The 19,714-nt window shown below is 53.0% G+C and overlaps 1 protein-coding gene across 1 annotated transcript in view; it reads left to right on the top strand.

The window, feature by feature from the left end:
• Window positions 1-631: 631 nt before the first annotated feature.
• The window catches only part of VWCE (von Willebrand factor C and EGF domains), a 34,437-nt gene continuing 15,354 nt past the window's right edge, over window positions 632-19,714 (top strand). The window contains exons 1-11 of the mRNA XM_002755406.6: window positions 632-1,018; window positions 4,404-4,498; window positions 4,627-4,716; window positions 5,050-5,178; window positions 9,003-9,119; window positions 11,983-12,099; window positions 12,964-13,092; window positions 13,602-14,044; window positions 14,127-14,220; window positions 16,622-16,704; window positions 19,585-19,672. Coding sequence (XP_002755452.5) covers window positions 906-1,018; window positions 4,404-4,498; window positions 4,627-4,716; window positions 5,050-5,178; window positions 9,003-9,119; window positions 11,983-12,099; window positions 12,964-13,092; window positions 13,602-14,044; window positions 14,127-14,220; window positions 16,622-16,704; window positions 19,585-19,672 — 1,498 coding nt within the window. The 5' untranslated portion in view covers window positions 632-905. The remainder of the gene's footprint in view (window positions 1,019-4,403; window positions 4,499-4,626; window positions 4,717-5,049; window positions 5,179-9,002; window positions 9,120-11,982; window positions 12,100-12,963; window positions 13,093-13,601; window positions 14,045-14,126; window positions 14,221-16,621; window positions 16,705-19,584; window positions 19,673-19,714) is intronic.

Here is a 19,714-nt window from a genome sequence, read left to right as displayed (position 1 = left end):
TCAGTTTTCTCCGAGCGGGATCATTCTGATTCCCACGCGCCCCTTTACGCGCCCCTTCCTTGCCTAAATCCCTCCGCAGCCCCCCAGTCTGACTGCAGCCTGGGGCAGCTGTAAAAGGGGCAAAGAGGAGCCTTCCAGATCTGTTTCTGCCTCTCCACTGCCAAATGGCGCCAGCTGCTTCCTCGCTTCGCCACCAGCAGCCGGGAGGCCGGCCATCTGCCCCATGGGTGCCCAAAGGAGCCCGGGGCTTCAAGAGCAGCTAGTGCCCCTGGCCACGGAGGGACTGGACACACAGATCAACGCACTAGGACGTTAGGGTGCAGACCTGCTGGCAGGCCGGGGGCAGGCCTGGAACTGCCCAGCGGCGCAGCGACCCGGCGTCCTGGGTTCGGATTTCCACGGTTCCCACCTCGTGACAAGGCGGGTCCCACCGAGAGGGGCCATGCCCGGGGCGCGCAGCCTTTGGCGCTAGCCTTGTTCTCGAAATCTGTTTCCTCCTGGGGCCTCGGTCAGACGCCCTCAGTCAGCGCTTAGCAGGAAGCCGACTCCCAAACCCGGGCAGGGGGTGTGAGCCAAGCGCGAAACCCCGCCTCTAGGGGTCCCTGATCTTTGCCCCCGCCCGGGACTCCGTGCCTCTCGGAGAGGCACAGCGGGCGAGCGGCATTGCCTTTGTGTGTTTCGCCTCGAGGTGCCGGAGACCCTCCCCGCAGCCGTCCGCCGCGTCCCCTCGCGGCCCCCGGCCCCCTCCTCTCGGCGTCCTCAGCCCCCCTGCTTAGCTCCGCGTGCCAGTTCAGGGATCGTTGGTTAGCTCCCTGCGGCTCCAGGAGGAGGGGCGAGGGCCTGCAGCCCCCTCCCCGGTACACGGCGCCGGAGCCGAGCCCAGCCCGGGGGACCCGCCGCCACCGATGATGTGGGCCGGACTGCTCCTTCGGGCCGCCTGTGTCGCGCTCCTGCTGCCCGGGCCCCCGGCCCGAGGCTACACTGGGAGGAAGCCGCCCGGGCACTTCGCGGTCGAGAGGTAAGCGCCCCACGCTTTTCCTTCCCGCCGCCCTCGCCCCTCGGGAGCGCTACTGTTGTGCAGCTCAGAGGCGCGGAGGGGCGCCCAGGAGCCGCAGGCAGCTGCAGGTCCGGGCTTCCTCTGGGGTGCTATCCGAGCGGGGGCAGCTCTGGGACAGGCCAGAGAGACAGCAACTTGAGCCTTTCGGCGGGTGCCCATCGTGCGCACATGGCTGGGGCTGTCCAGGCTGCGACCTGGGGGAACGGAGGTCCAGGCGCTGGGTGACTCCTAATGTGCCCTGGAGCGCGGACCCCTGGAGAGGGGAGCCCCGGACGTGTCTTCTGGTCTCCGGACTGGCTGGCTCGCCCCCCAGCGTGCCCGCGACTCTGCCTGGGCAGCGCCAGGCCTCCACCGCCGCGCTGACCGCCCTAGGGGTGGGGGTTTTCCCTGGGCCCTGGCCCTACGAACGTCGTGGACTTTGGAACGGCTGGGGTCTCTGGGTCACCTTTCATTTTCTGTCCGTGCGTGCGCGCAGGTGGGGGTGGGGTGCAGGCCCCTGCGCTGTCTTTCGCGCTGGATGCCGCCCTCTGCACGTGCTTTCTCCCCTGCCGGTGCTGGGCGGTGCGCTTATGTGCACGATGCTCGCAGCAAGGGAACACCGTGTCAGCGGGCGGCCTGGCCCTCGGCCACGTCCTCCGGGGGCGCACAGTGGGGGCGGCTGGGCCAGGCTCGCAGCTCACACGTGTGTTCCACAGCCACCACCAGTTGCTGCTCGGATACGGCCCCGGCTCCGCAGCGTTCCTTCCATAGGGTCCCGCCACCTGTCTCTCGGTCACAACCAGCCCTAGGAGGCTCCTTGGGGCGCTCTGGCGGGTGCTCGGCCCTTGCCCACTTGAGAGTTTGACTCCACCAGCCTCCCTGGGCACCCTTTTATCTGCCGCCTTGGTGGCATTGCCTGTCCTTTTCTGAGAGTCTCAAGGCTCAGCTCATTCGCCCGGTTCCCTCCTTCTCGGACTGCTGCCATAATCACTCCAGCAAGGGGGTGGGTGAGACTTCGCTGCCAGCTCCCGCCAGCAGGAGGTCCCCCCTCTTCTGTGATGACCTCAGAGAGGGAAAAAGTCCCCAGGGACCGCTTTCCTCAGACGTTTCTGTGCTGCCATGGCGCCCTGAGCTTCCCTTTCCGGAATACTTGTCACATTTGGTACAGATTCTTCTCCCCAAGAACACGATAAGTTTGCCGTGTCCCATGTCCCCAGTGCCTGATGCGGTGCCCAGCGCAGAGTGGGTGCTCTACAAAGTGCCTGCCTGGCAGTCATCTTCCCTCAGCTCTGAACACAGGTGGACCACCCTTGGGAAGGGGTTTGTTGTCCCTTTTCTGTTGCAGTGAGGTTCGAAGCTCAAACCAGCCTGGATTTCATCACCCTCTGCCCAGTCCGGAGCTGGTTGCAGTAGTCCTCTCTGCCCCCTCCAGGCCTGCGGTTGTGCTGTTTCCCCTGCTAGAGCACCGTCTTCCTTCCTTTTCTTTTGCTGACTGACCTATTTTTTTTTTTTTTTTTTGAGATGGAATCTTACTCTGTCACCCAGGCTGGAGTGCAGTGGCACGATCTTGGTTCACTGCAGCCTCTGCCTTCTGGGTTCAAGCGATTCTCATGCCTCAGCCTCTTGAGAAGCTGGGACTATAGATAGGCATGTGCCACCACACCTGGCCATTTTATTTTTATTTTTTAGTGGAGACGGGCTTTTGCCATGTTGGACAGGCTGGTCTTAAATTCTTGACTTCAAGTGATCCACCTGCCTTGGCCTCCCAAAGTTTTCTCTCTCACCTCAGCCTAGATGCTGCTCCTCCAGGAAACCCCCTGACACTCCTCGGAGCGCCATAGCCCTTCCCGCTGTGGCACCTGTCACTCTATGCTGTTGTCAGCTGGCTCCTGGTCTGCCCTATGTTCCTTGAAGGTGGGGGCAGCAGCTTGTTTATAGCTGTACAGTCACGCCTCACTCACCACCCAGCACCAATTGGATGCATCTGGCTTCCCACCCTTTCTGGACCTCATTCTTGGTCGAACACACCCCCCACTACCTCCAGTCTTGGGCAGCTCACTGACGACCCCACACCCGCCCCTGATCTATCACCTATGCCAGTGCCCTTCTCAACTGCTCTCTCAGCAGCCATTTATTGAGCAACTACTATATGCCAGGCACAACTCTATGTGCTGGGGTGAATGGATAAGAAACCCTTGTCATCAGGGAGTTGTAGGGGAGACAATGAATTAATAAATTAAAAACTCATCTAATGTCCCAGGAAGTAAAAGTTGTAGAGAAGAATAAAGCAAGGTTAGGGTGGACAAGGAAGGCCTCTCTGAGAAGGTGCTGTGGGCAAAGACCTGGGTGAAGGGAGAAAGGGAGCCCAGTGTGTATCTGGGGAAGAATCTTTCTTTTTCCTTTTCCTTTTTTTTTTTTTTCCCGAGACGGTTTGGCTCTGTCATCTAGGCTGGAATGCAGTGGCACCAACATGGCTCACTGCAACCTCTGTTTCCTGGGCTCAAGCCATCCTCCCACCTCAGCTTTCAGAGTAGCTGAGCCTGCAGGCATGTGAGTCACCATGCCCAGCTAGTCTTTGTGTTTTTTTGTTTACTCTTTTTTTTTTTTTAGACAGAGTGTCGCTCTGTCACCCAGGCTGGAGTGCAGTGGCAGGATCTCGGCTCACTGCAACCTCCACCTCCCAGGTCCAAGCAATTCTCCTGCCTTAGCCTCCTGAGTAGCTGGGATTACAGGCACACACCACCACGCCTGGCAGTAGAGACGGAGTTTCACCATGTTGGCCAGGTTGGTCTTGAACTCCTGACCTTGTGATTTGCCCGCCTTGACCTCCCAAAGTGTTGGAATTACAGGTGTGAGCCACCACGCCTGGCCTGTTTGTGGTTTTAGTAGAGACGAGGTTTCACCATGTTGCCCAGGCTGGTCTCAAACTCCTGGGCTCAAAGTGATTAGCCTGCCCTGGCTTCTCAAAGTGCTGGGATTATAGGCGTGAGCCACTATGCCTGGCCATAAGAACCTTTGTTATAGCAAGAACTGCAAGTGCAAAGGTCCTGAGGCAGCTACCCCTGGGGCTCCTCATCCATTGCTCAGCCTTTCTTCAGCTCTGAGGCCCCTCTTCTGGCCACTCTGCTGTGTGCTCGTGTGGCAGACAGTCTGTAGGAGGCCAGAATCTGTTATCTCATACTTTTGTGTGTGTCTTGCCTCCAGGAGAACTGTCTGGGTCATTTTTCTTTGGAAACTTCCCATTGTCCCTCCAGACAGTTCTCTAGGTCTGGTTGTTGATTGACTTACAGTCTGGCTGGGAGACTTTCCTGTTGAGCAATGTCTCCCCCAGTATAGAATGAGGAAAGTGCTCTCTCTTCTCTTGCAGACACCGGCTGGGCCCCCACGTCTGCCTCTCTGGGTTCGGGAGTGGCTGCTGCCCTGGCTGGGCGCCCTCTATGGGTAGTGGGCACTGCACCGTGCGTAAGTGCTTGTCCCTGTGCCCCAAGCCTTCTCCTCCAGCAGTGTGTGTTGCCAGTCCTCAGTGCCTGGTCCAAAGGGCAGACTGGGGGCCCCAGGCCCTCGTCTCTCACCTGCATTTCCCCTCTCAGCCCTCTGCTCCTTTGGCTGTGGGAGTGGCATCTGCATCGCTCCCAACGTCTGCTCCTGCCAGGATGGAGAGCAAGGGATCACCTGCCCAGGTAAGGGGATGGGCGGTGGCTGCTGGGAACAGATGAATTAGCATCGAGGTTGTGTGCTGGGCAGTAGGCATCTGAGACGTGTCCTGGCATCTCATCTTCAGACAACTCTTTTAGGTAGACATTGTATGCCTATTTTATAGATGAGGAAACTGAGGCACAGAAGTAATTGCCTTGCTCAGGGCCACACAGCTGGTAAATGGCAGAGCTGGATTTAAACCCAGGCCTGTTTGCCTTTAGAGCTACCCTCCCAACAGATTTCAGGAACAGGCTGGTGAGGTGGGGGTGGCTGGGACTGCACGGGGCGCATGCTCACTGCTGCGATGCCTGTTCTAGAAAGTCATGGACCGTGTGGGGAGTATGGCTGTGACCTTACCTGCAACCATGGCGGCTGTCAGGAGGTGGCCCGCGTGTGCCCCGTGGGCTTCTTGATGACAGAGACAGCTGTTGGTGTCAGGTGTACAGGTGAGATGCCTGGGAGTGGTGGGGAAGGGGGAGAGCGGGAATTATGTCTCCTCCCCCTCCTGCCAGGATGGTCTCCAGTGTATTGCAGGAGCCGAGCAGAGCTAAGATAGGCTCTGATGTTTGAGAGTGGGCAGAAAGACATGAAAACAAAAGCAATGTGTCAACTTCTGTTATTTCGCAAATATGTATTGAGCACCTCTTATGGGCAGGAACAGAGCTAAGGACTGGGGTAACGGGAGCCACAGTCGGCTTGTTAGGGAGGTTTTTTGATTTGTTTTTTTGAGATGGAGTTTCGCTCTTTTGCCCAGGCTAGAGTGAAGTGGCAGGATCTCGGCTCACTGCAACCTCCAACTCCTGGTTCCCAGTGATTTTCCTGCCTCAGCCTCTGGGATTATAGGCGCATGCCACCATACCTGACTAATTTTTTTATTTTCAGTAGAGATGGGCTTTTGCCATGGTGGCCAGGGTAGTCTTGAACTCCTGACTCAGGTAATCCACCCATCTCGGCCTCCCAAAGTGTTGGGATTACAGGCGTGAGCCACCTCATCCAGCCCCTGTTAGGGAGTTCTGAATATGAGGAAGGGTGACAAGTAACAGGACAAGAACAGCCCAATTGTCGTAGGGGCCTTAACTGGGAAGGGCAAGGTGCCAGCGCCCACAGAGGGGCAGGGTACCTGGAATCGGGAGGGTTGGCCATGGGAGGCTCCTTGGGAAAATGACATTTGAAAAATGTGGGAAGCTAAACTCAATAATTATTTTGTGAATGCATTGTGATTTTTTTTTTTTTTTTTTTTTTTTTTTTGAGGCAGAGTCTTGCTTAGTTGCCCAGGCTGGAGTGTAGTGGCACGATCTTGGCTGACTGCAACCCCTGCCTCCTGGGTGCAAGCGATTCTCCTGCCTCAGCCTCCTGAGTAGCTGGGACTACAGGTACGCGCCACTGCACCTGGCTAATTTTGGTATTTTTAGTAGAGAAGGGGTTCAGCATCTTGGCCAGGCTGATCTTGAAATCCTGACCTCATGATCCACCTGCCTCGGCCTCTCAAAATCTTGGAATTACAGGTGTGAGCCACCATGCCCGGCCTGTTTGTGGTTTTTTTAAAGGTTTCTACAGCCAAAATCTGTTACCTTCCCCAGGAGCAGCCAAGTGACCAGTTTCTTTCCTATCTTTCCACAGTGACAAAAGCCTTTTTGGAGTTTTAATTTTGTAAAAATAATATTCCTCCCCTGAATAGAAAAGCAAGAGATAGTTCACTGTAGAACATTTGAAAAGTAAGAGGAGAAAGATGAGAATAAACATTCTCTGGAAGTCCCCACCTGGAGATATTCGTTACCAAAATGAAGTTGTTTTCCTCCCCTTTTCCCTGGGTGTGTACATGTTTGTGAGTGTGTGTATGTCAGGCATGCATATACGTATGCTTTACAAAATTGGGATTATATCATATCTGCAGTTATTATTTTTCCCATCTAATTTTATATTGTAAACATTACTAACAATTCCTTGCAACATTTTGTTTTATTTTATTTTATTTTTCCCAGGCTCGGTGGCTCATGCCTGTAATCCCAGCACTTTGGGAGGCTGAGGTGGGTGGATTACTTTAGCTCATGAGTTTGAGACCAGCCTGGCCAACATGGCGAAACTCTGTCTCTACTAAAAATACAAAAACTAGCTCGTGTGACGGTGCATGCCTGTAATCCCAGCTACTCAGGAGGTTGAGGTAGAATTGCATGAACCCAGGAGCTGGAGGTTGCAGTGAGCCGAGATCATGCCACTGCACTCCAGCCTGGGTGACAGGGCAAGACTCCGTCTCAAACAAAACCGAAATTTTTTTTTAGCAGTTACATATGTGGCTGCTGTAATTGGAATAGCTCTTTGTCTGTTGTCCCTTATTTAAGAGGTCTGCAATGCTTCACCACTATAAATAATGCTGCCATAAAGAAAAGAGGCTTCCTGTCAGCGTCTCTGAGCATTTCCCAGAAGGATGCGGTTGAGTCGGAGGGTCTCACTAAAGGTGTCTGGGAGCTCCTTGCTTGCTGCAGCACCTCCTCCAGAAAGGAGAAGCAATGGTCCTGAATGCCTTTCACCTTGGGATACTTTCTGCACGTACTTCTCATTGCAGAGGCAAACGGAACCAGGGAGAAGCCAGAGAACAGTGTCAAAGCACTTGCAGGACAGGGTGGCACGGACAGTAGCCACGAGACATCCCAGTGGAATGGAGTTAGTCAGGGTGGGCTTCCTAGCGGCATTGAGCATAGTCTTGACTGTCCAGCTGTTGGGAAGAGTGGGTAGATGCTGGGTAGAAGGCTAAGTAAGGGGATAAGGAGAGTAGAGGTGTCCCATGGGCTTGGGGGCCACAGTGGGGAGACTCACTACACAGTGAGTGCAGATTGGAGTAGACTGAGCTGCACCCAAAGGACCTCAGAAGCTGCCACGGATCTTTGGCGGGGAAGGGAGGCCAGGCAGCAGGATTTGGGGAGATGTCTCCCAGCTCCCGTCACCCCTCAGATCTCACTAGGCTCGCTTTCCTAAAGCGCTACTTGGATCCTGCTTGCATCCAGTCACTGCAACTTAGTTTCATCTTTTTTTTTGAGATGGAGTCTGCCACTGTTGCCCGGCTGGAGTGCAGTGGTGTGATCTTGGCTCACTGCAACCTCCGCCTTCCCGGTTCAAGCAATTCTCCTGCCTCAGCCTCCTGAGTAGCTGGGATTATTGGCATGTGCCACCACGCCCAGCTAATTTTTGTCTTTTTAGTAGAGGTGGGGTTTCACCATGTTGGCCAGAATGGTCTCGATCTCCTGACCTCGTGAACCACCTCACCCAGCCTTAGTCTCATCTTAATCCACATCTTCAGCCCTGTCTCCTGCTGCCTCGGAAGGAACCGAAGCTTCAGCCAGTCTGGGCCTTAGTATAGTCCCCAAGGAGCCCAGTCGCTGCCTGGAAGCACCTCAGACCCTTTCTCCACCTGGGAAGGCTCTCCGCTGATACTCCTGGTCCTCCTAGCCACTGCCTATTCCAGGCTGGTCTCAAACTCCTGACCTCAGGTGACCTGCCTGCCTCGGCCTCCTAAAATATTGGGATTACAGGCATGAGCCACCGTGCCTGATCTTTCTGTCCACTGCCCTCTGCCCTTTTGAGGGCCCTTTGGGGTTGCCCTGCCATCAGGCCATTGGAAACAGTTCTGTCTCCGCTGTCTTCTCTCATCATCTGGTCTTTATAGGTTAAAGGGGACCCCAGTCCCTTGGACTCTTCCTTCTTGGGGTTTCCTCACAGCCAGTGACCTTCCTGGTGCTGCTCTTCCTGGGGTGCAGGTGCGGATTCCACACTGCTGAGGGCAGTGTGTGGGCTTGGTGTGGGCTCAGGGTCCTCCTCGGGTTGATTTGTTCCTGAGTCACAGCCATGCTCAGAGCGGGTGGTGCAAGGGTGTTTTTTTTCTTTCTTTCTTTCTTTTTTTTTTGAGATGGAGTTTCACTCTTGTTGCCTAGGCTGGAGTCCAATGGCATGATCTGGGCTCACCACAAACTCTGCCTCCCAGGTTCAAGCGATTCTCCTCCCTCAGCCTCCCAAGTAGCTGGGATTACAGGCATGCACCACTACGCCCAGCTAATTTTGTATTTTTAGTAGAGATGGGGTTTCACCATGTTGGTCAGGCTGGACTTGAAGTCTCAACCTCAGGTGATCCGCCTGCCTCGGTCTCCCAAAGTCCTGGGATTGTAGGCGTGAGCCACCTCGCCCAACCTGCAAGGATGCTTTTTCTCCCAGACATTGATGAATGTGTAAGCTCCTCTTCAAGGACCACTGTGAGAACATGTGCTTTCTCTCTTTCCAGACATTGATGAATGTGTAAGCTCCTCTTGTGAGGGCTACTGTGTGAACACGGAAGGCGGGTATGTGTGTGAGTGTGGGCCTGGCATGCAGCTGTCTGCCGACCGCCACAGCTGCCAAGGTGAGCTGCAGAGAAGGGGCGGCTGCTCCGGGAGGGGTAATGGGGATGCCACATTGAACCCTTGGCCCTGCCATGACCAGCACAGTGCTCTGTGCGCCAGTGCAATGAACCTTCACCACCGTCTTCTGAAGGAGATGCTGTTATGGTTCCTGTTTGACTGATGTGGAGGCTGAGGTTTGCCCAAGGCCAAGTTGTTCGTATGAGGTGGAGTCACGTCTAATAACAGTTGGGACCGACTGTTGCTGGCCCAGCAGGGTGGCTCACATCTCTAATCCCTGCACTTTAGGAGGCCAAGGTGGGAGGATCACTTGAGGTCAGGAGTTCGAGACCAGCCTGGCCAACATGGTGAAACCTCATCTGTACTAAAAACACAAAAATTCGTCGGGTGTGGTGGTGGGTGCCTGTAGCCCCAGCATTTTTACTAAAATGCCTTTTATTTTTATTTTTTTATTAAAATGCCTTTTATTTACAGGAAGGAAACAATCTCGCAAGGCAGATAATTGTGAGCTCCCCCTGAATCCTACATTATTATTTTCTTTGTGTTTGAAATTTTCATAAATTATAAGAAAAATGTTAAAAGTCAAGGTGCTCGCCCTGGCCCTTTCTCCCAGTGCTGCCCTCTGCTCTCCCTGGAGAATAGCCCAGGCATCTTAGTCTGCTCGAGCTGCAATCACAAAATTCTGGGGGCTTGTACCACAGACGTTGATTCTCACAGCTCTGGAGGCTGCGAAGTCCAAGATTAAGGTGCCGGCTGATTCAGTTTCTGGTGACAGCTCTTCCTGGCTTGCGGAAGGCAGTCATCTTGCTGCCTCCTCAGTTGGTGGAGACAGAGCTCTCTGACATATATATTTTTTTCTTTGCATGGAGTCTCCCTGTGTTGCCCAGGCTGGAGTTTAGTGATGCGATTTCGGTTCGCTGCAACCTCCGCCTCCTGGGTTCAAGTGATTCTCCCACCCTCCCGAGTAGCTAAGGCTATAGGTGTGCGCCACCACACCCAGCTAATTTTTGTATTTTTAGTAGAGATGGGGTTTCACCATGTTAACCAGGCTGGTCTTGAACTCCTGACATCAAATGCTCTGCCTGCCTTGGCCTCCCTAAATGCTGGGATTACAGGTCTCTCATGTCTCTTCTTACAAGGGTACTGATCCCATCGAGAGGGCCCACCCTCATGACCTCATGTAACCCTAATTATCTTCCAAAGGCTCCACTGCCACACGCCCTTACATTGGTGGTTAAGGCTTCAACGCCCTTTTGGAGGGGGCAGAGTTTAGTCCACAGCACTGAGGTATTGGTGTGCTGTGCGCCCTGACTGCCTGTCCCCATGTGTACATACATACACAGTCGCTAACAGAGATATGATAGTTGCTGAACTCTCCATTCTTGAATCCTGGGTTAAGCACTTTACATGAATTTTCTACTTTAGCCTTCAAAATTACCTGGTGAAGCTGGTATTTATCTCGATTTTATTGATAGGAACGCTGAAACTTAAGAAAATTGTTACTTGCTTAAGATCACATTAGAACTAAGGTGTGTGTGTGTTTTTGTTTTTTTTTCCATAGAGATGGGTTCTTGTTGTATTGCCCAGGCTGGTCTCAAATTCCTGACCTTAAGCTATCCTTCCCCTTTTGCCTCCCAAAGGGCTGGGATTCCAGGAATGAGCCACCGTGCCCAGCCAGAGTGGGGATTTGAACCTCGCCATTCCTTTGCTTTCCTCCCCTCCCCCACCCCCTCCTGCCAATGCTGGTCTTGAAGATCTTTCCACATCAGGGTAAACAGACCTGCCTTGTTCCTTTTAACTGCTGACTCTGCAGTGCAAATATTTCACAGTTTACTAACTCTTCTCTTATTGATGAACAGGGAGATTATTTCCAGGTTTTCACAATTTCAAATAGCACTGGGGAACTTCTACAGAGGAGGTTCAACTGAAGCTGAGTTTTGAAGTATGAGTAGGAGTTTTCCAGCCAGTTACGAGGGAAAGGCATTTCAGGCAGACAGAGAACATGGGCAAGGGGGAACACCAGAAGAGTGTGGTGCATTTGGTAGATGGCAAGAATTTAAGCCAGTGGCCAGGTGCAGTGGCTCATGCCTATAATCCCAGCGCTTTGGGAGGCCAAGGCAAGTGGATCCCCTGAGGTAAGGAGTTTGAGACCAACCTGACCAGCATGGCGAAACCCCATCTCTACTAAAAATATAAAATTAGCCAGGTGTGGTGGCACATGCCTGCAATCCCAGCTACTTGGGAGGCTGAGGCAGGAGAATTGCTTGAACCCAGGAGATGGAGGTTGCAGTGAGCTGAGATCGCGCCATTGTACTCCAGCCTGGGCAAAAAGAGAGAAATTCTGTCTCAAAAAACAACAACAAAAAAGAATTTAAGCCAAGTGAAGGTCAGGGGCAAGGAAGAGGGTGGGCAAAGCAACCAGGACTATGTTGGAAGGCGTTGTGAGCTACAGGGCAGCTTTGGTGTCTTACCCTAAGATGAGGTCTGTGGCTGTGGGAGCACTGGAGAGGTTTTGAGCAGGGAGCGCCCTGATTAGAAGTGTCCTTTGGTCAGAACATCCTGGAGGCTGTGCAGAGATGGCTTGAAGGAACCCAGGTAGAGATAGGGAGATACACCGGAGGCTGTGGCTGTTCTCCAGACTAGAGATGTATGTGACCAGACTAAGGGGTAGCAGTGAGGATGAGAGAAGTGGGCTGGCCCAGCGAGTATTTAGGAGTGCATGTGGGCAGTGCAGAAGAGAGTCAGCTAAGGTGGTTCCCAGCCCTGTGCGGGATAGGAGATGGAGATGAGGGAGGAAGAGGGGACCACATATTTCCAAACCTCTGTTGGGGAAATGAATCCCAGTCTTGTCCCTTTTCCCACCAGACACTGACGAATGCCTAGGGACTCCCTGTCAGCAAAGATGTAAAAACAGCATTGGCAGCTACAAGTGTTCCTGTCTAACAGGCTTCCACCTCCATGGCAACCAGCACTCCTGTGTAGGTAAGGCGGGAGGACCCTGTGGTCTGCACACTTCGACTGCCAATCAAGAAGATGGACAGGGAGCCCAGGGACCCAGGAAGGTTAACAATTGGACCTTCTGGTCCTCTGGAGCCTGAAAGGGCTTGAGCCTTTGCTCAGAGCCTGCCTGTCCCTGGGGTTGGCATAGCTCTGCATGAAGACCCTGTCTTGGACTTTTCCTGGCCATGTGCCACTATTATCCTGTTATGTTTCTCTTCCACTCCTCTCCCAGATACTCCCCAAGGATTCCTCTCTGCTCACCCATTTTTTTGGCTGCCTTTGCTCCCTTTGGTAAATAAAGCATGTTATGTCTTGGTTCCTCTGGTTTAGAAGGAGACCTCTGTTTTCTCAGCCCATTAGCAGAAATTTCCAGAAAGGGATTGGCATGTTTGGCTTGAGCTTGGCTCATGGGTTGAAGGTGGGGTCCCATGGGCCTGAAGAAAGATCTTGTTCTAGCAGAGTTAGGTATTTGTCCCGAAGCCTACCTTGAGTAGCTCAGTGAATTCTGAGGCTTTTCGGAAAGAAAAACGGGAGGGTGGAAGGTTTGGAGATCAGATTCTCAGCGAGGCTTACCCCCACCAGGCAGCAATTGATTACTGTTGCATAGTGCTGGGGCTGAGTCACTGATACTCACGTTCAATGCCTGCTGGATGTGTGAACCTATCAATGAGACTAGCACTAGATTTCAGCCCCGGTGTCTGAGTCACATCCTGCACCTTGGGGCAGAAACGGACCCCATAAGAACTATGGTAGGGAAACTCCCCAAGTCTTTTGAGCTAAGGGATGGGCTGAAGAAGGGCTCGGTAGCCCAAACAAAGCAGCTGTCACAGCGAGGCTCTCCCGCAGATGTAAACGAGTGTCGGAGGCCATTGGAGAGGCGAGTCTGTCACCATTCCTGCCACAACACCGTGGGCAGCTTCCGATGCACATGCCGACCTGGCTTCAGGCTCCGGGCTGACCGCGTGTCTTGTGAAGGTGAGCGCCAGGCCCCTCCTTCTCGACAGCTAGCCACGCCCTCTCAATGCCTGCCCCGCCCCATCAGAGCATGGCCCCGCCCCGTTCACGCCCTCCCGGCACCCAGCCACGCCCTATCGGCACGTGGCCCCGGCCCCGCCCACCTGCCACCCGGCCCCCTTCTTTTGTTTGCTCGTTTTCAGTTCATCTTGTTCATTTCCAACACTCCACTTTCTTCCTCACTTTCCTTTTCCACTTCATTATCGTTTTTTCCTCTTTCACTTTTTTCCCAGCCTTTCCCCCCCCCAAATGATAAAAGGAAAAAACCCAACGGGAGTCTGAGTAACCTGGACTGCAGGGACCGCTATTTCCGTGGTTTACCCTGTTGCACAGCGACAGTGTGCCTGTAAACAGTAGAATGTTGCACAGACCACGAGGGTGAACAGGGACTTGTGGTGGAGCTGAGCCCAGGTCTTCCTAAACCCCAGCTCTGCTGCCCACCCCAAGAGACCTCCGTGCTTCTGTTTCAGCTTTCCCGAAAGCCGTGCTGGCCTCATCTGTCATCCTGCAGCCCCAGCAACAGCCCCCCAAGATGCTCCTGTTGTTTCCAGAGGCTGCCCGGCCTGCCCTGTCCCCAGGACATACCCCTTCTTCGGGGGTTCCAGGGCCCCTAGCCGGAGTCAGGACCACCCGCCTGCCATCTCGCACCCCACTGCTACCCACATTCTCCCCTTCTGCCCCTTTGTGGCTGCTGTCCACTCTGATGGCCACCCCAGTGCCTACTGCTGCCTTGCTGGGGAACTTCAGGCCCCCCTCACTCTTTCAGGGGGAGGTGATGGGGACCTCTTCCTCACCCAGGGGCCCTGAGGCCCCCCGGCTGGCAGCAGGGCCCTCTCCTTGCTGGCACCTGGAAGCCATGCGTGAATCAGGGAGTCACTGGACAGAGCCTGGGTGTTCCCAGTGCTGGTGCGAGGTGGGTACTAGGGGTCCCCGGAACTTCCATGGTTTGGAGTCTGGGGCCTTGTAGTGGCTGTAACTCCTGCTTGTGCTTCTAGGATGGGGAGGTGACCTGTGAAAAGGTGAAGTGTGAAGCTGCTTGTTCCCACCCAATTCCCTCCAAAGATGAGGGGTGCTGCCCATTGTGCACAGGTGAGAGCTGGTGCCAGCAAAGAACATAGTCCTGTCCCTTCTTTTCTCTGTGCCGTCCTGCAGCCAAAGGGCTGTTCTTTAACGTTAGCTTACATTAGAATCTCCTGGAGGGCTGACTGGGTGTGGTAGCTCAAGCCGGTAATCCCAGCACTTTGGGAGGCCGAGGCGGGTGGATCACCTGAGGTCTGGAGTGCGAGACCAGCCTGACCAATGTGGAGAAACCCCACCTCTACTAAAAATACAAAATTAGCTGGGCATGGTGGCACATGCCTCTAATCTCAGCTACTCAGGAGGCTGAGGCAAGAGAATCACTTGAACCCTGGAGGCGGAGGTTGCAGTGAGCCGTAGATCGCACCATTGCAGTCCAGCCTGGGCAACAAGAGTGAAACTCCGTCTCAAAAAAAAAAAAAGAATCTCCTTGAGGGCTTACTAAGCCACAGTTCCCTTGGCACTGCCCCCAGAGCTTCAGATTCAGCAGGTCTCGGATAGGGCCAGAACGTGCATTTCCAGTAGGTTCCTAGGTGATACTGACATGGCTGGTCTAGGGACCACACTTTGAGAACCACTCATCTATGCTGTAATATCCATCAAGGGCAACTTTTCATTTTCTGGGCATCCATTTTCAGCTCCATTAATTCATTTATTCAGTCATTCAATGAGCCTCTTTAAATCCACCGTGCAGTCCCCTTCTCCTGCCCCAGTTTCGCTCTTACAGGTGGAGGAGTCGTTGTTTCTATTTTTTTGAGATGGAGTCTCACTGTCACCAGGCTAGAGTGCAGTGGCTCGATGTCGGCTCACTGCAACCTCCATCTCCTGGGTTCAAGCGATTCTCCTGCCTCAGCCTCCCAAGTAGCTGGGACTACAGGTGTGTGCCACCATGCCCAGCTAATTTTTGTACTTTTAGTAAAGACAGGGTTTCACCATGTTGGTCAGGATGGTCTCGATCTCTTGACCTCGTGATCTACCTGCCTCAGCCTCCCAAAGTGCTGGGATTACAGGCGTGAGCCATTGTGCCCAGCCCCATTCTTTCTAAATTCTGTCCCCTTTTTGACTCTTTCCTATCTGCTGACAGTTTTTCATTTGCTTCCTATTGCTGGAAGGATAGAGACCCAAATTCTTCACAGTTCCTGCCGGAGCTTCTCGAAACTTGCTCTGCACTTGAATCAAGGGGACTCATTAAAATGCAGATTCTTGGCTGGGCACGCTGGCTTAAGCCTGTAATCCCAGCCCTTTGGGAGAACGAGGTGGGTGGATCACTTGAGCCCAGGTGTTTGAGACTAGCTTGGCCAATATAGGGAGGCCCTGTGTCTACAAAAAATTAGCCAGGTATGGTGGCGTGTACTTGTAATCCCACCTGCCTGGGAGACTAAGGTGGGAGGATCACCTGAGCCCAGAAGGTCGAGGCTGCAGTGAGCCTTAATTGTGCCACTACACTCCAGCCTGGGCGACACAGTGAGACCCCGGCTCAAAAAAAAAAAAAAAAGCAGATTCTCATTCAGTCGGTCTGGGAGGGGATTCTTTGTCTGGTGCTTTTGGTGATATGACACTGAGGTTGTTGGATATTGGCCAGCAGTTAAAAAGTCTTCCTAAGGGTTAAAATGGAAATGCACTGCTTTTTTTGTTTGTTTTTAATGTTTTTGTCGTTTTTGGTGGAGTCTTGCTCTGTCACCCAGGCTGGAGTGCAGTGGTGTGATCTCAGCTCACTGCAACCTCTGCCTCCTGGGTTCAAGCAATCCTCCCTCGTAGCTGGGATTATAGGCACCTGCCACCACACCTGGCTACTTTTTGTTTTTTTTTTTTTTAGTAATGGGGTTTCGCCATGTTGGCCAGTCTGGTCTCGAACTTCTGACCTCAAGTAATCCACCCTCCTCAGCTTCCCAAAGTGCTGGGATTATAGGCGTGAGCCGCCGTGCCTGGCCTGATTTTCTTAATGACTATTGTGGGCTATGTTCCTGCTACATGCTGAGTCCTGAGTGCAAAGAATTGAGGACTTTATTGCTGAGGTTTTGGATTCTTCCAAGTTCCCTGCAGGGTACATGATGGTGTTTCCATTTTGCAGTGAAGATGACTGCGTACCAGAGAGGTGAAGTGACATGTCCAGGGCCACTCTGGTAAACTGAGCTGGCAGGCCAGGTTTTGAGCCCTTTCCTGCCCTCTGGGAGTAAAACGCTGTGCCCTCCAGACAGCTGTGGGTTTGTGAGACGAATGGATCCTCCCGGGGCCACCACGGCTGATTCTTGCAGGACCACACAGTCAGAGTACCCCGAATCTGCCCCTCCTGGCGCACCTAGGGCAGTGAGAAAACGTTCCAGGTACATCAAGCCTGGAGAAGCAGTGAGACCTCAAGCTTCCTCTCCTTTGAAGAGGTCTGATGCCTCTACCTCCTATTTGTCTTTCAAAGGCTGTTTTCACAGAGGTGTCATCCGGGCTGAAGGGGATGTGTTTTCACCTCCCAATGAGAACTGCACCGTGTGTGTCTGTCTGGTAAGCCTCACAAGATCCTCAAAGCCTCATGGGTGTTTTCTTAAACTTTGGGGGTTTTAGAGGCAGCAGAAAAGATCAGATGTTAAAGGTAAGCTTGCTGAGTGGAAGGGAACGTTTTCAGGTTGTGGAATTTGGTCAGAAGCTGTAGAATGTAAAAGGGGGAAGGAATTATACCACACGAGGTTGGTGGAGTCAGGGAGGCTTCTGCTCTGCAGAAGGCAGTCGGCCGGCACACAGAGTCTGTCTGTGTAGGAAGGGGAGGGGATGAAACTCCTCGGCAACTTCCCATCAGGGAGGCTGTTTTTCTCTCCAGGCAAAATATTCGCCAGCACAATAAAAGTCTCCACATTTGAGAGGAAGAAGGCTCATTACCAAACTCAGCTTGTTAAAAGTGTTTGACTTTGGGGAAATTCACTCTTCCAAGACTAGTTATGAAGCACCTACTGTGTGCCTGCCCTGCCAGATGCTGTCCCATGTATTTGATTGGGAACTCGTATTGAGCGCCAGGCCCAGAGGTTGGTGCTTTTCATCTCTTTCCTCGAGCGCCGAGGCTCCCAGCAGCTCCCTGGGGTCAACTTGGCTGCCCCTATTTTGCAGATTAAAAGACAGAGCCTGGGAGGTGGCAGAGCTGGGATTTGAGGTCTGTCTGAGCCCAAAGTCAGGGCTCTGTCCACCAGCCCTCACTGCTATCCTCTGACCATCTTTATTTTTTATTTTAGAGACAGGGTGTTGCTCTATAGCCCAGGGTGGAGTACAGTGGTGCAATTATAGCTCACTGTAGCCTCGAATTCTCGGGCTCAAGCAATCCTCCCACCTCAGTCCCCCAAGTAGCTGAGACCACAGGCGCATGACATTACACCCAGCTAATGTTTGTATTTTATTATTATTTTTTGAGACAGAGTCTCACTCAGTCACCAGGCACCAGGCTGGAGTGCAGCGGCGTGGCTTTGGCTCACTGCAACCTCCGCCTCCCGGGTTCAAACAATTCTCCTGCCTCAGCCTCCCGAGTAGCTGGGACTACAGGCACATGCCACCATGCCCAGCTAAATTTTTTGTATTTTTAGTAGAGACTGGGTTCCACCATGTTGGCCAGGATGGTCTTGATCTCTTGACCTCATGATCCACCCGCCTCGGCCTCCCAAAGTGCTGAGATTACAGGCGTGAGCCACCGCGCCCGGCCTTATTTTTTTTTAAGAGATAGGGTCTCACTGTGTTGCTCAGGCTGATCTCAAATTCCTGGGCTCAAGTGATCCTTCCACCCTGGCCTCCCAAAATGCTGGGATTACAGGAATGAGCCACTGCACCTAATCATGACCATCTTTAAATGTCTCTTGCTCTGGCATCAAAGGTGGAAGCTGCAGTGTGAAATCAGGGCATGCACACAGCCACCAGCACCCTTTACTGAACTCTTCCTATGTGCCACATGAAAGCACAGCAGCCAGATTCCCTCCCTCCCTCCTTTCTTTCTCTCCTTTTTCCTTTTCCTTTCCTTTTCCTATCCTTCTCTCTCTCTCCCCTCCCTCCCTTCCTTCCTTTCTTCCTTCTTTCCTTCCTTCCTTTCTTCCTTCTTTCCTTCCTTCCTATTTCCCTCCCTCCCTCCTTCCCTCTCCCTCTCTCCTTCCCTCTTTTCCTCCCTCCCTCTATCCCTCCAGCATCCCTCCTTCCTTCCGTTTTTTCCCCCTCTTTTCTCCCTCCTGTCCCCTTTCCTCCCCCACCCCTGACTGAGTAGCAATCTTCCCACCTCAGCCACCCAAGTAGCTGGAATGAAAGACATGTGCCACCACCCTAGCTAATCTTTTTTGTAGAGATGGGGTCTCACTATGTTTCCCAGGCTGGTCTCAAACTCCTGGGCTCAAGCAATTCTCTTGCCTCAGCCTCTCAAAGTGCTGGGATTACAGGTGTGCACCACCACACACAGCCCCATGTGCTTTCATGAATGATCTCATTGCATGTGATCCTTGGCAACCCTGAGAGATTCGCCAGCTCCAGCCTATTTCTTAGATGGGGAGACTGGGGCTCAGAGATGTGATGTACTTGGCTGAAAGTCTTGATAGGGAGGAGCAGATGCTGGAGCTCAGGTCTGGCTGACTCCAGAACTGGGGGCTCTTTGGTCTCAATATCAAATTTAAAACATTTATTTTGAAATTTAATTCTTTGGCTAGCCAACATGAGCCACCTGATTCAAAACTCAGATGCATGGGAAAGCGCATGGGGGTCTCCTTCCCAGGAGTCAGCTCTGTTCTCTGCTCCCCAGCACCTTCCAGAGCTCCCAGGCACATTTGCATAAGGAAGGGAGCACGCTCTGTTTGCTGGGCTGCCCTGGCCTTTTTCCTGGAGCGGTGTCTTAGGCACCTGAGGTGTTCTAGCCACACCATACGTATTAGTCCATTTTCACACTGTGTGAGAATAAAGACATACCTGAGACTGGGTAATTTACAAAGCAAAAGAAGTTTAATGAACTCACAGTTCCACGTGGCTGGGGAGGCCTCACAATCATAGTGGAAGGTGAAAGGTACGTCTTACATGGCAGCAGGCAAGAGAGAATGAGAGCCAAGTGAAAGCGGAAACTCCTTATAAAACCATCAGGCATCCTGAGACTTCTTTCCTACCACGAGAACAGTGTGGGGAAAACTGCTCCCATGATTCAATTCAATTCGTGAGAATTATGGGAGCTACAATTCACGATGAGATTTGTGTGGGGACACAGTGAAACCATAGCAGCATCATAAACACCAGAAATGTGTCCCTGTGACACGGCCGCATTTAAAGGTTTCAGATGGCCTCTGTTAGTCAGCGTTCCTGTTTGCGGGGCCTGCTGTGAGATGGGGAGTGAGCCCTGTTCCACCCCTGCGCCCCCAGTGCCATCTCTTGCCTCCTCAGGCTGGAAACGTGTCCTGCATCTCTCCCGAGTGTCCCCCTGGCCCCTGTCAGACCTCCCCACAGTTGGATTGCTGTACTTGTGTTCCAGGTAAGTGACGCTCTTGGAGCATTTGGCTTTTTTTTTTTTTTT

The sequence above is a fragment of the Callithrix jacchus genome, chromosome 10 (genome assembly GCF_049354715.1).
Source record: "Callithrix jacchus isolate 240 chromosome 10, calJac240_pri, whole genome shotgun sequence".
NCBI classification, from domain to species: domain Eukaryota; kingdom Metazoa; phylum Chordata; class Mammalia; order Primates; family Cebidae; genus Callithrix; species Callithrix jacchus.
This window is presented reverse-complemented; position numbering and strand designations above follow the sequence as displayed.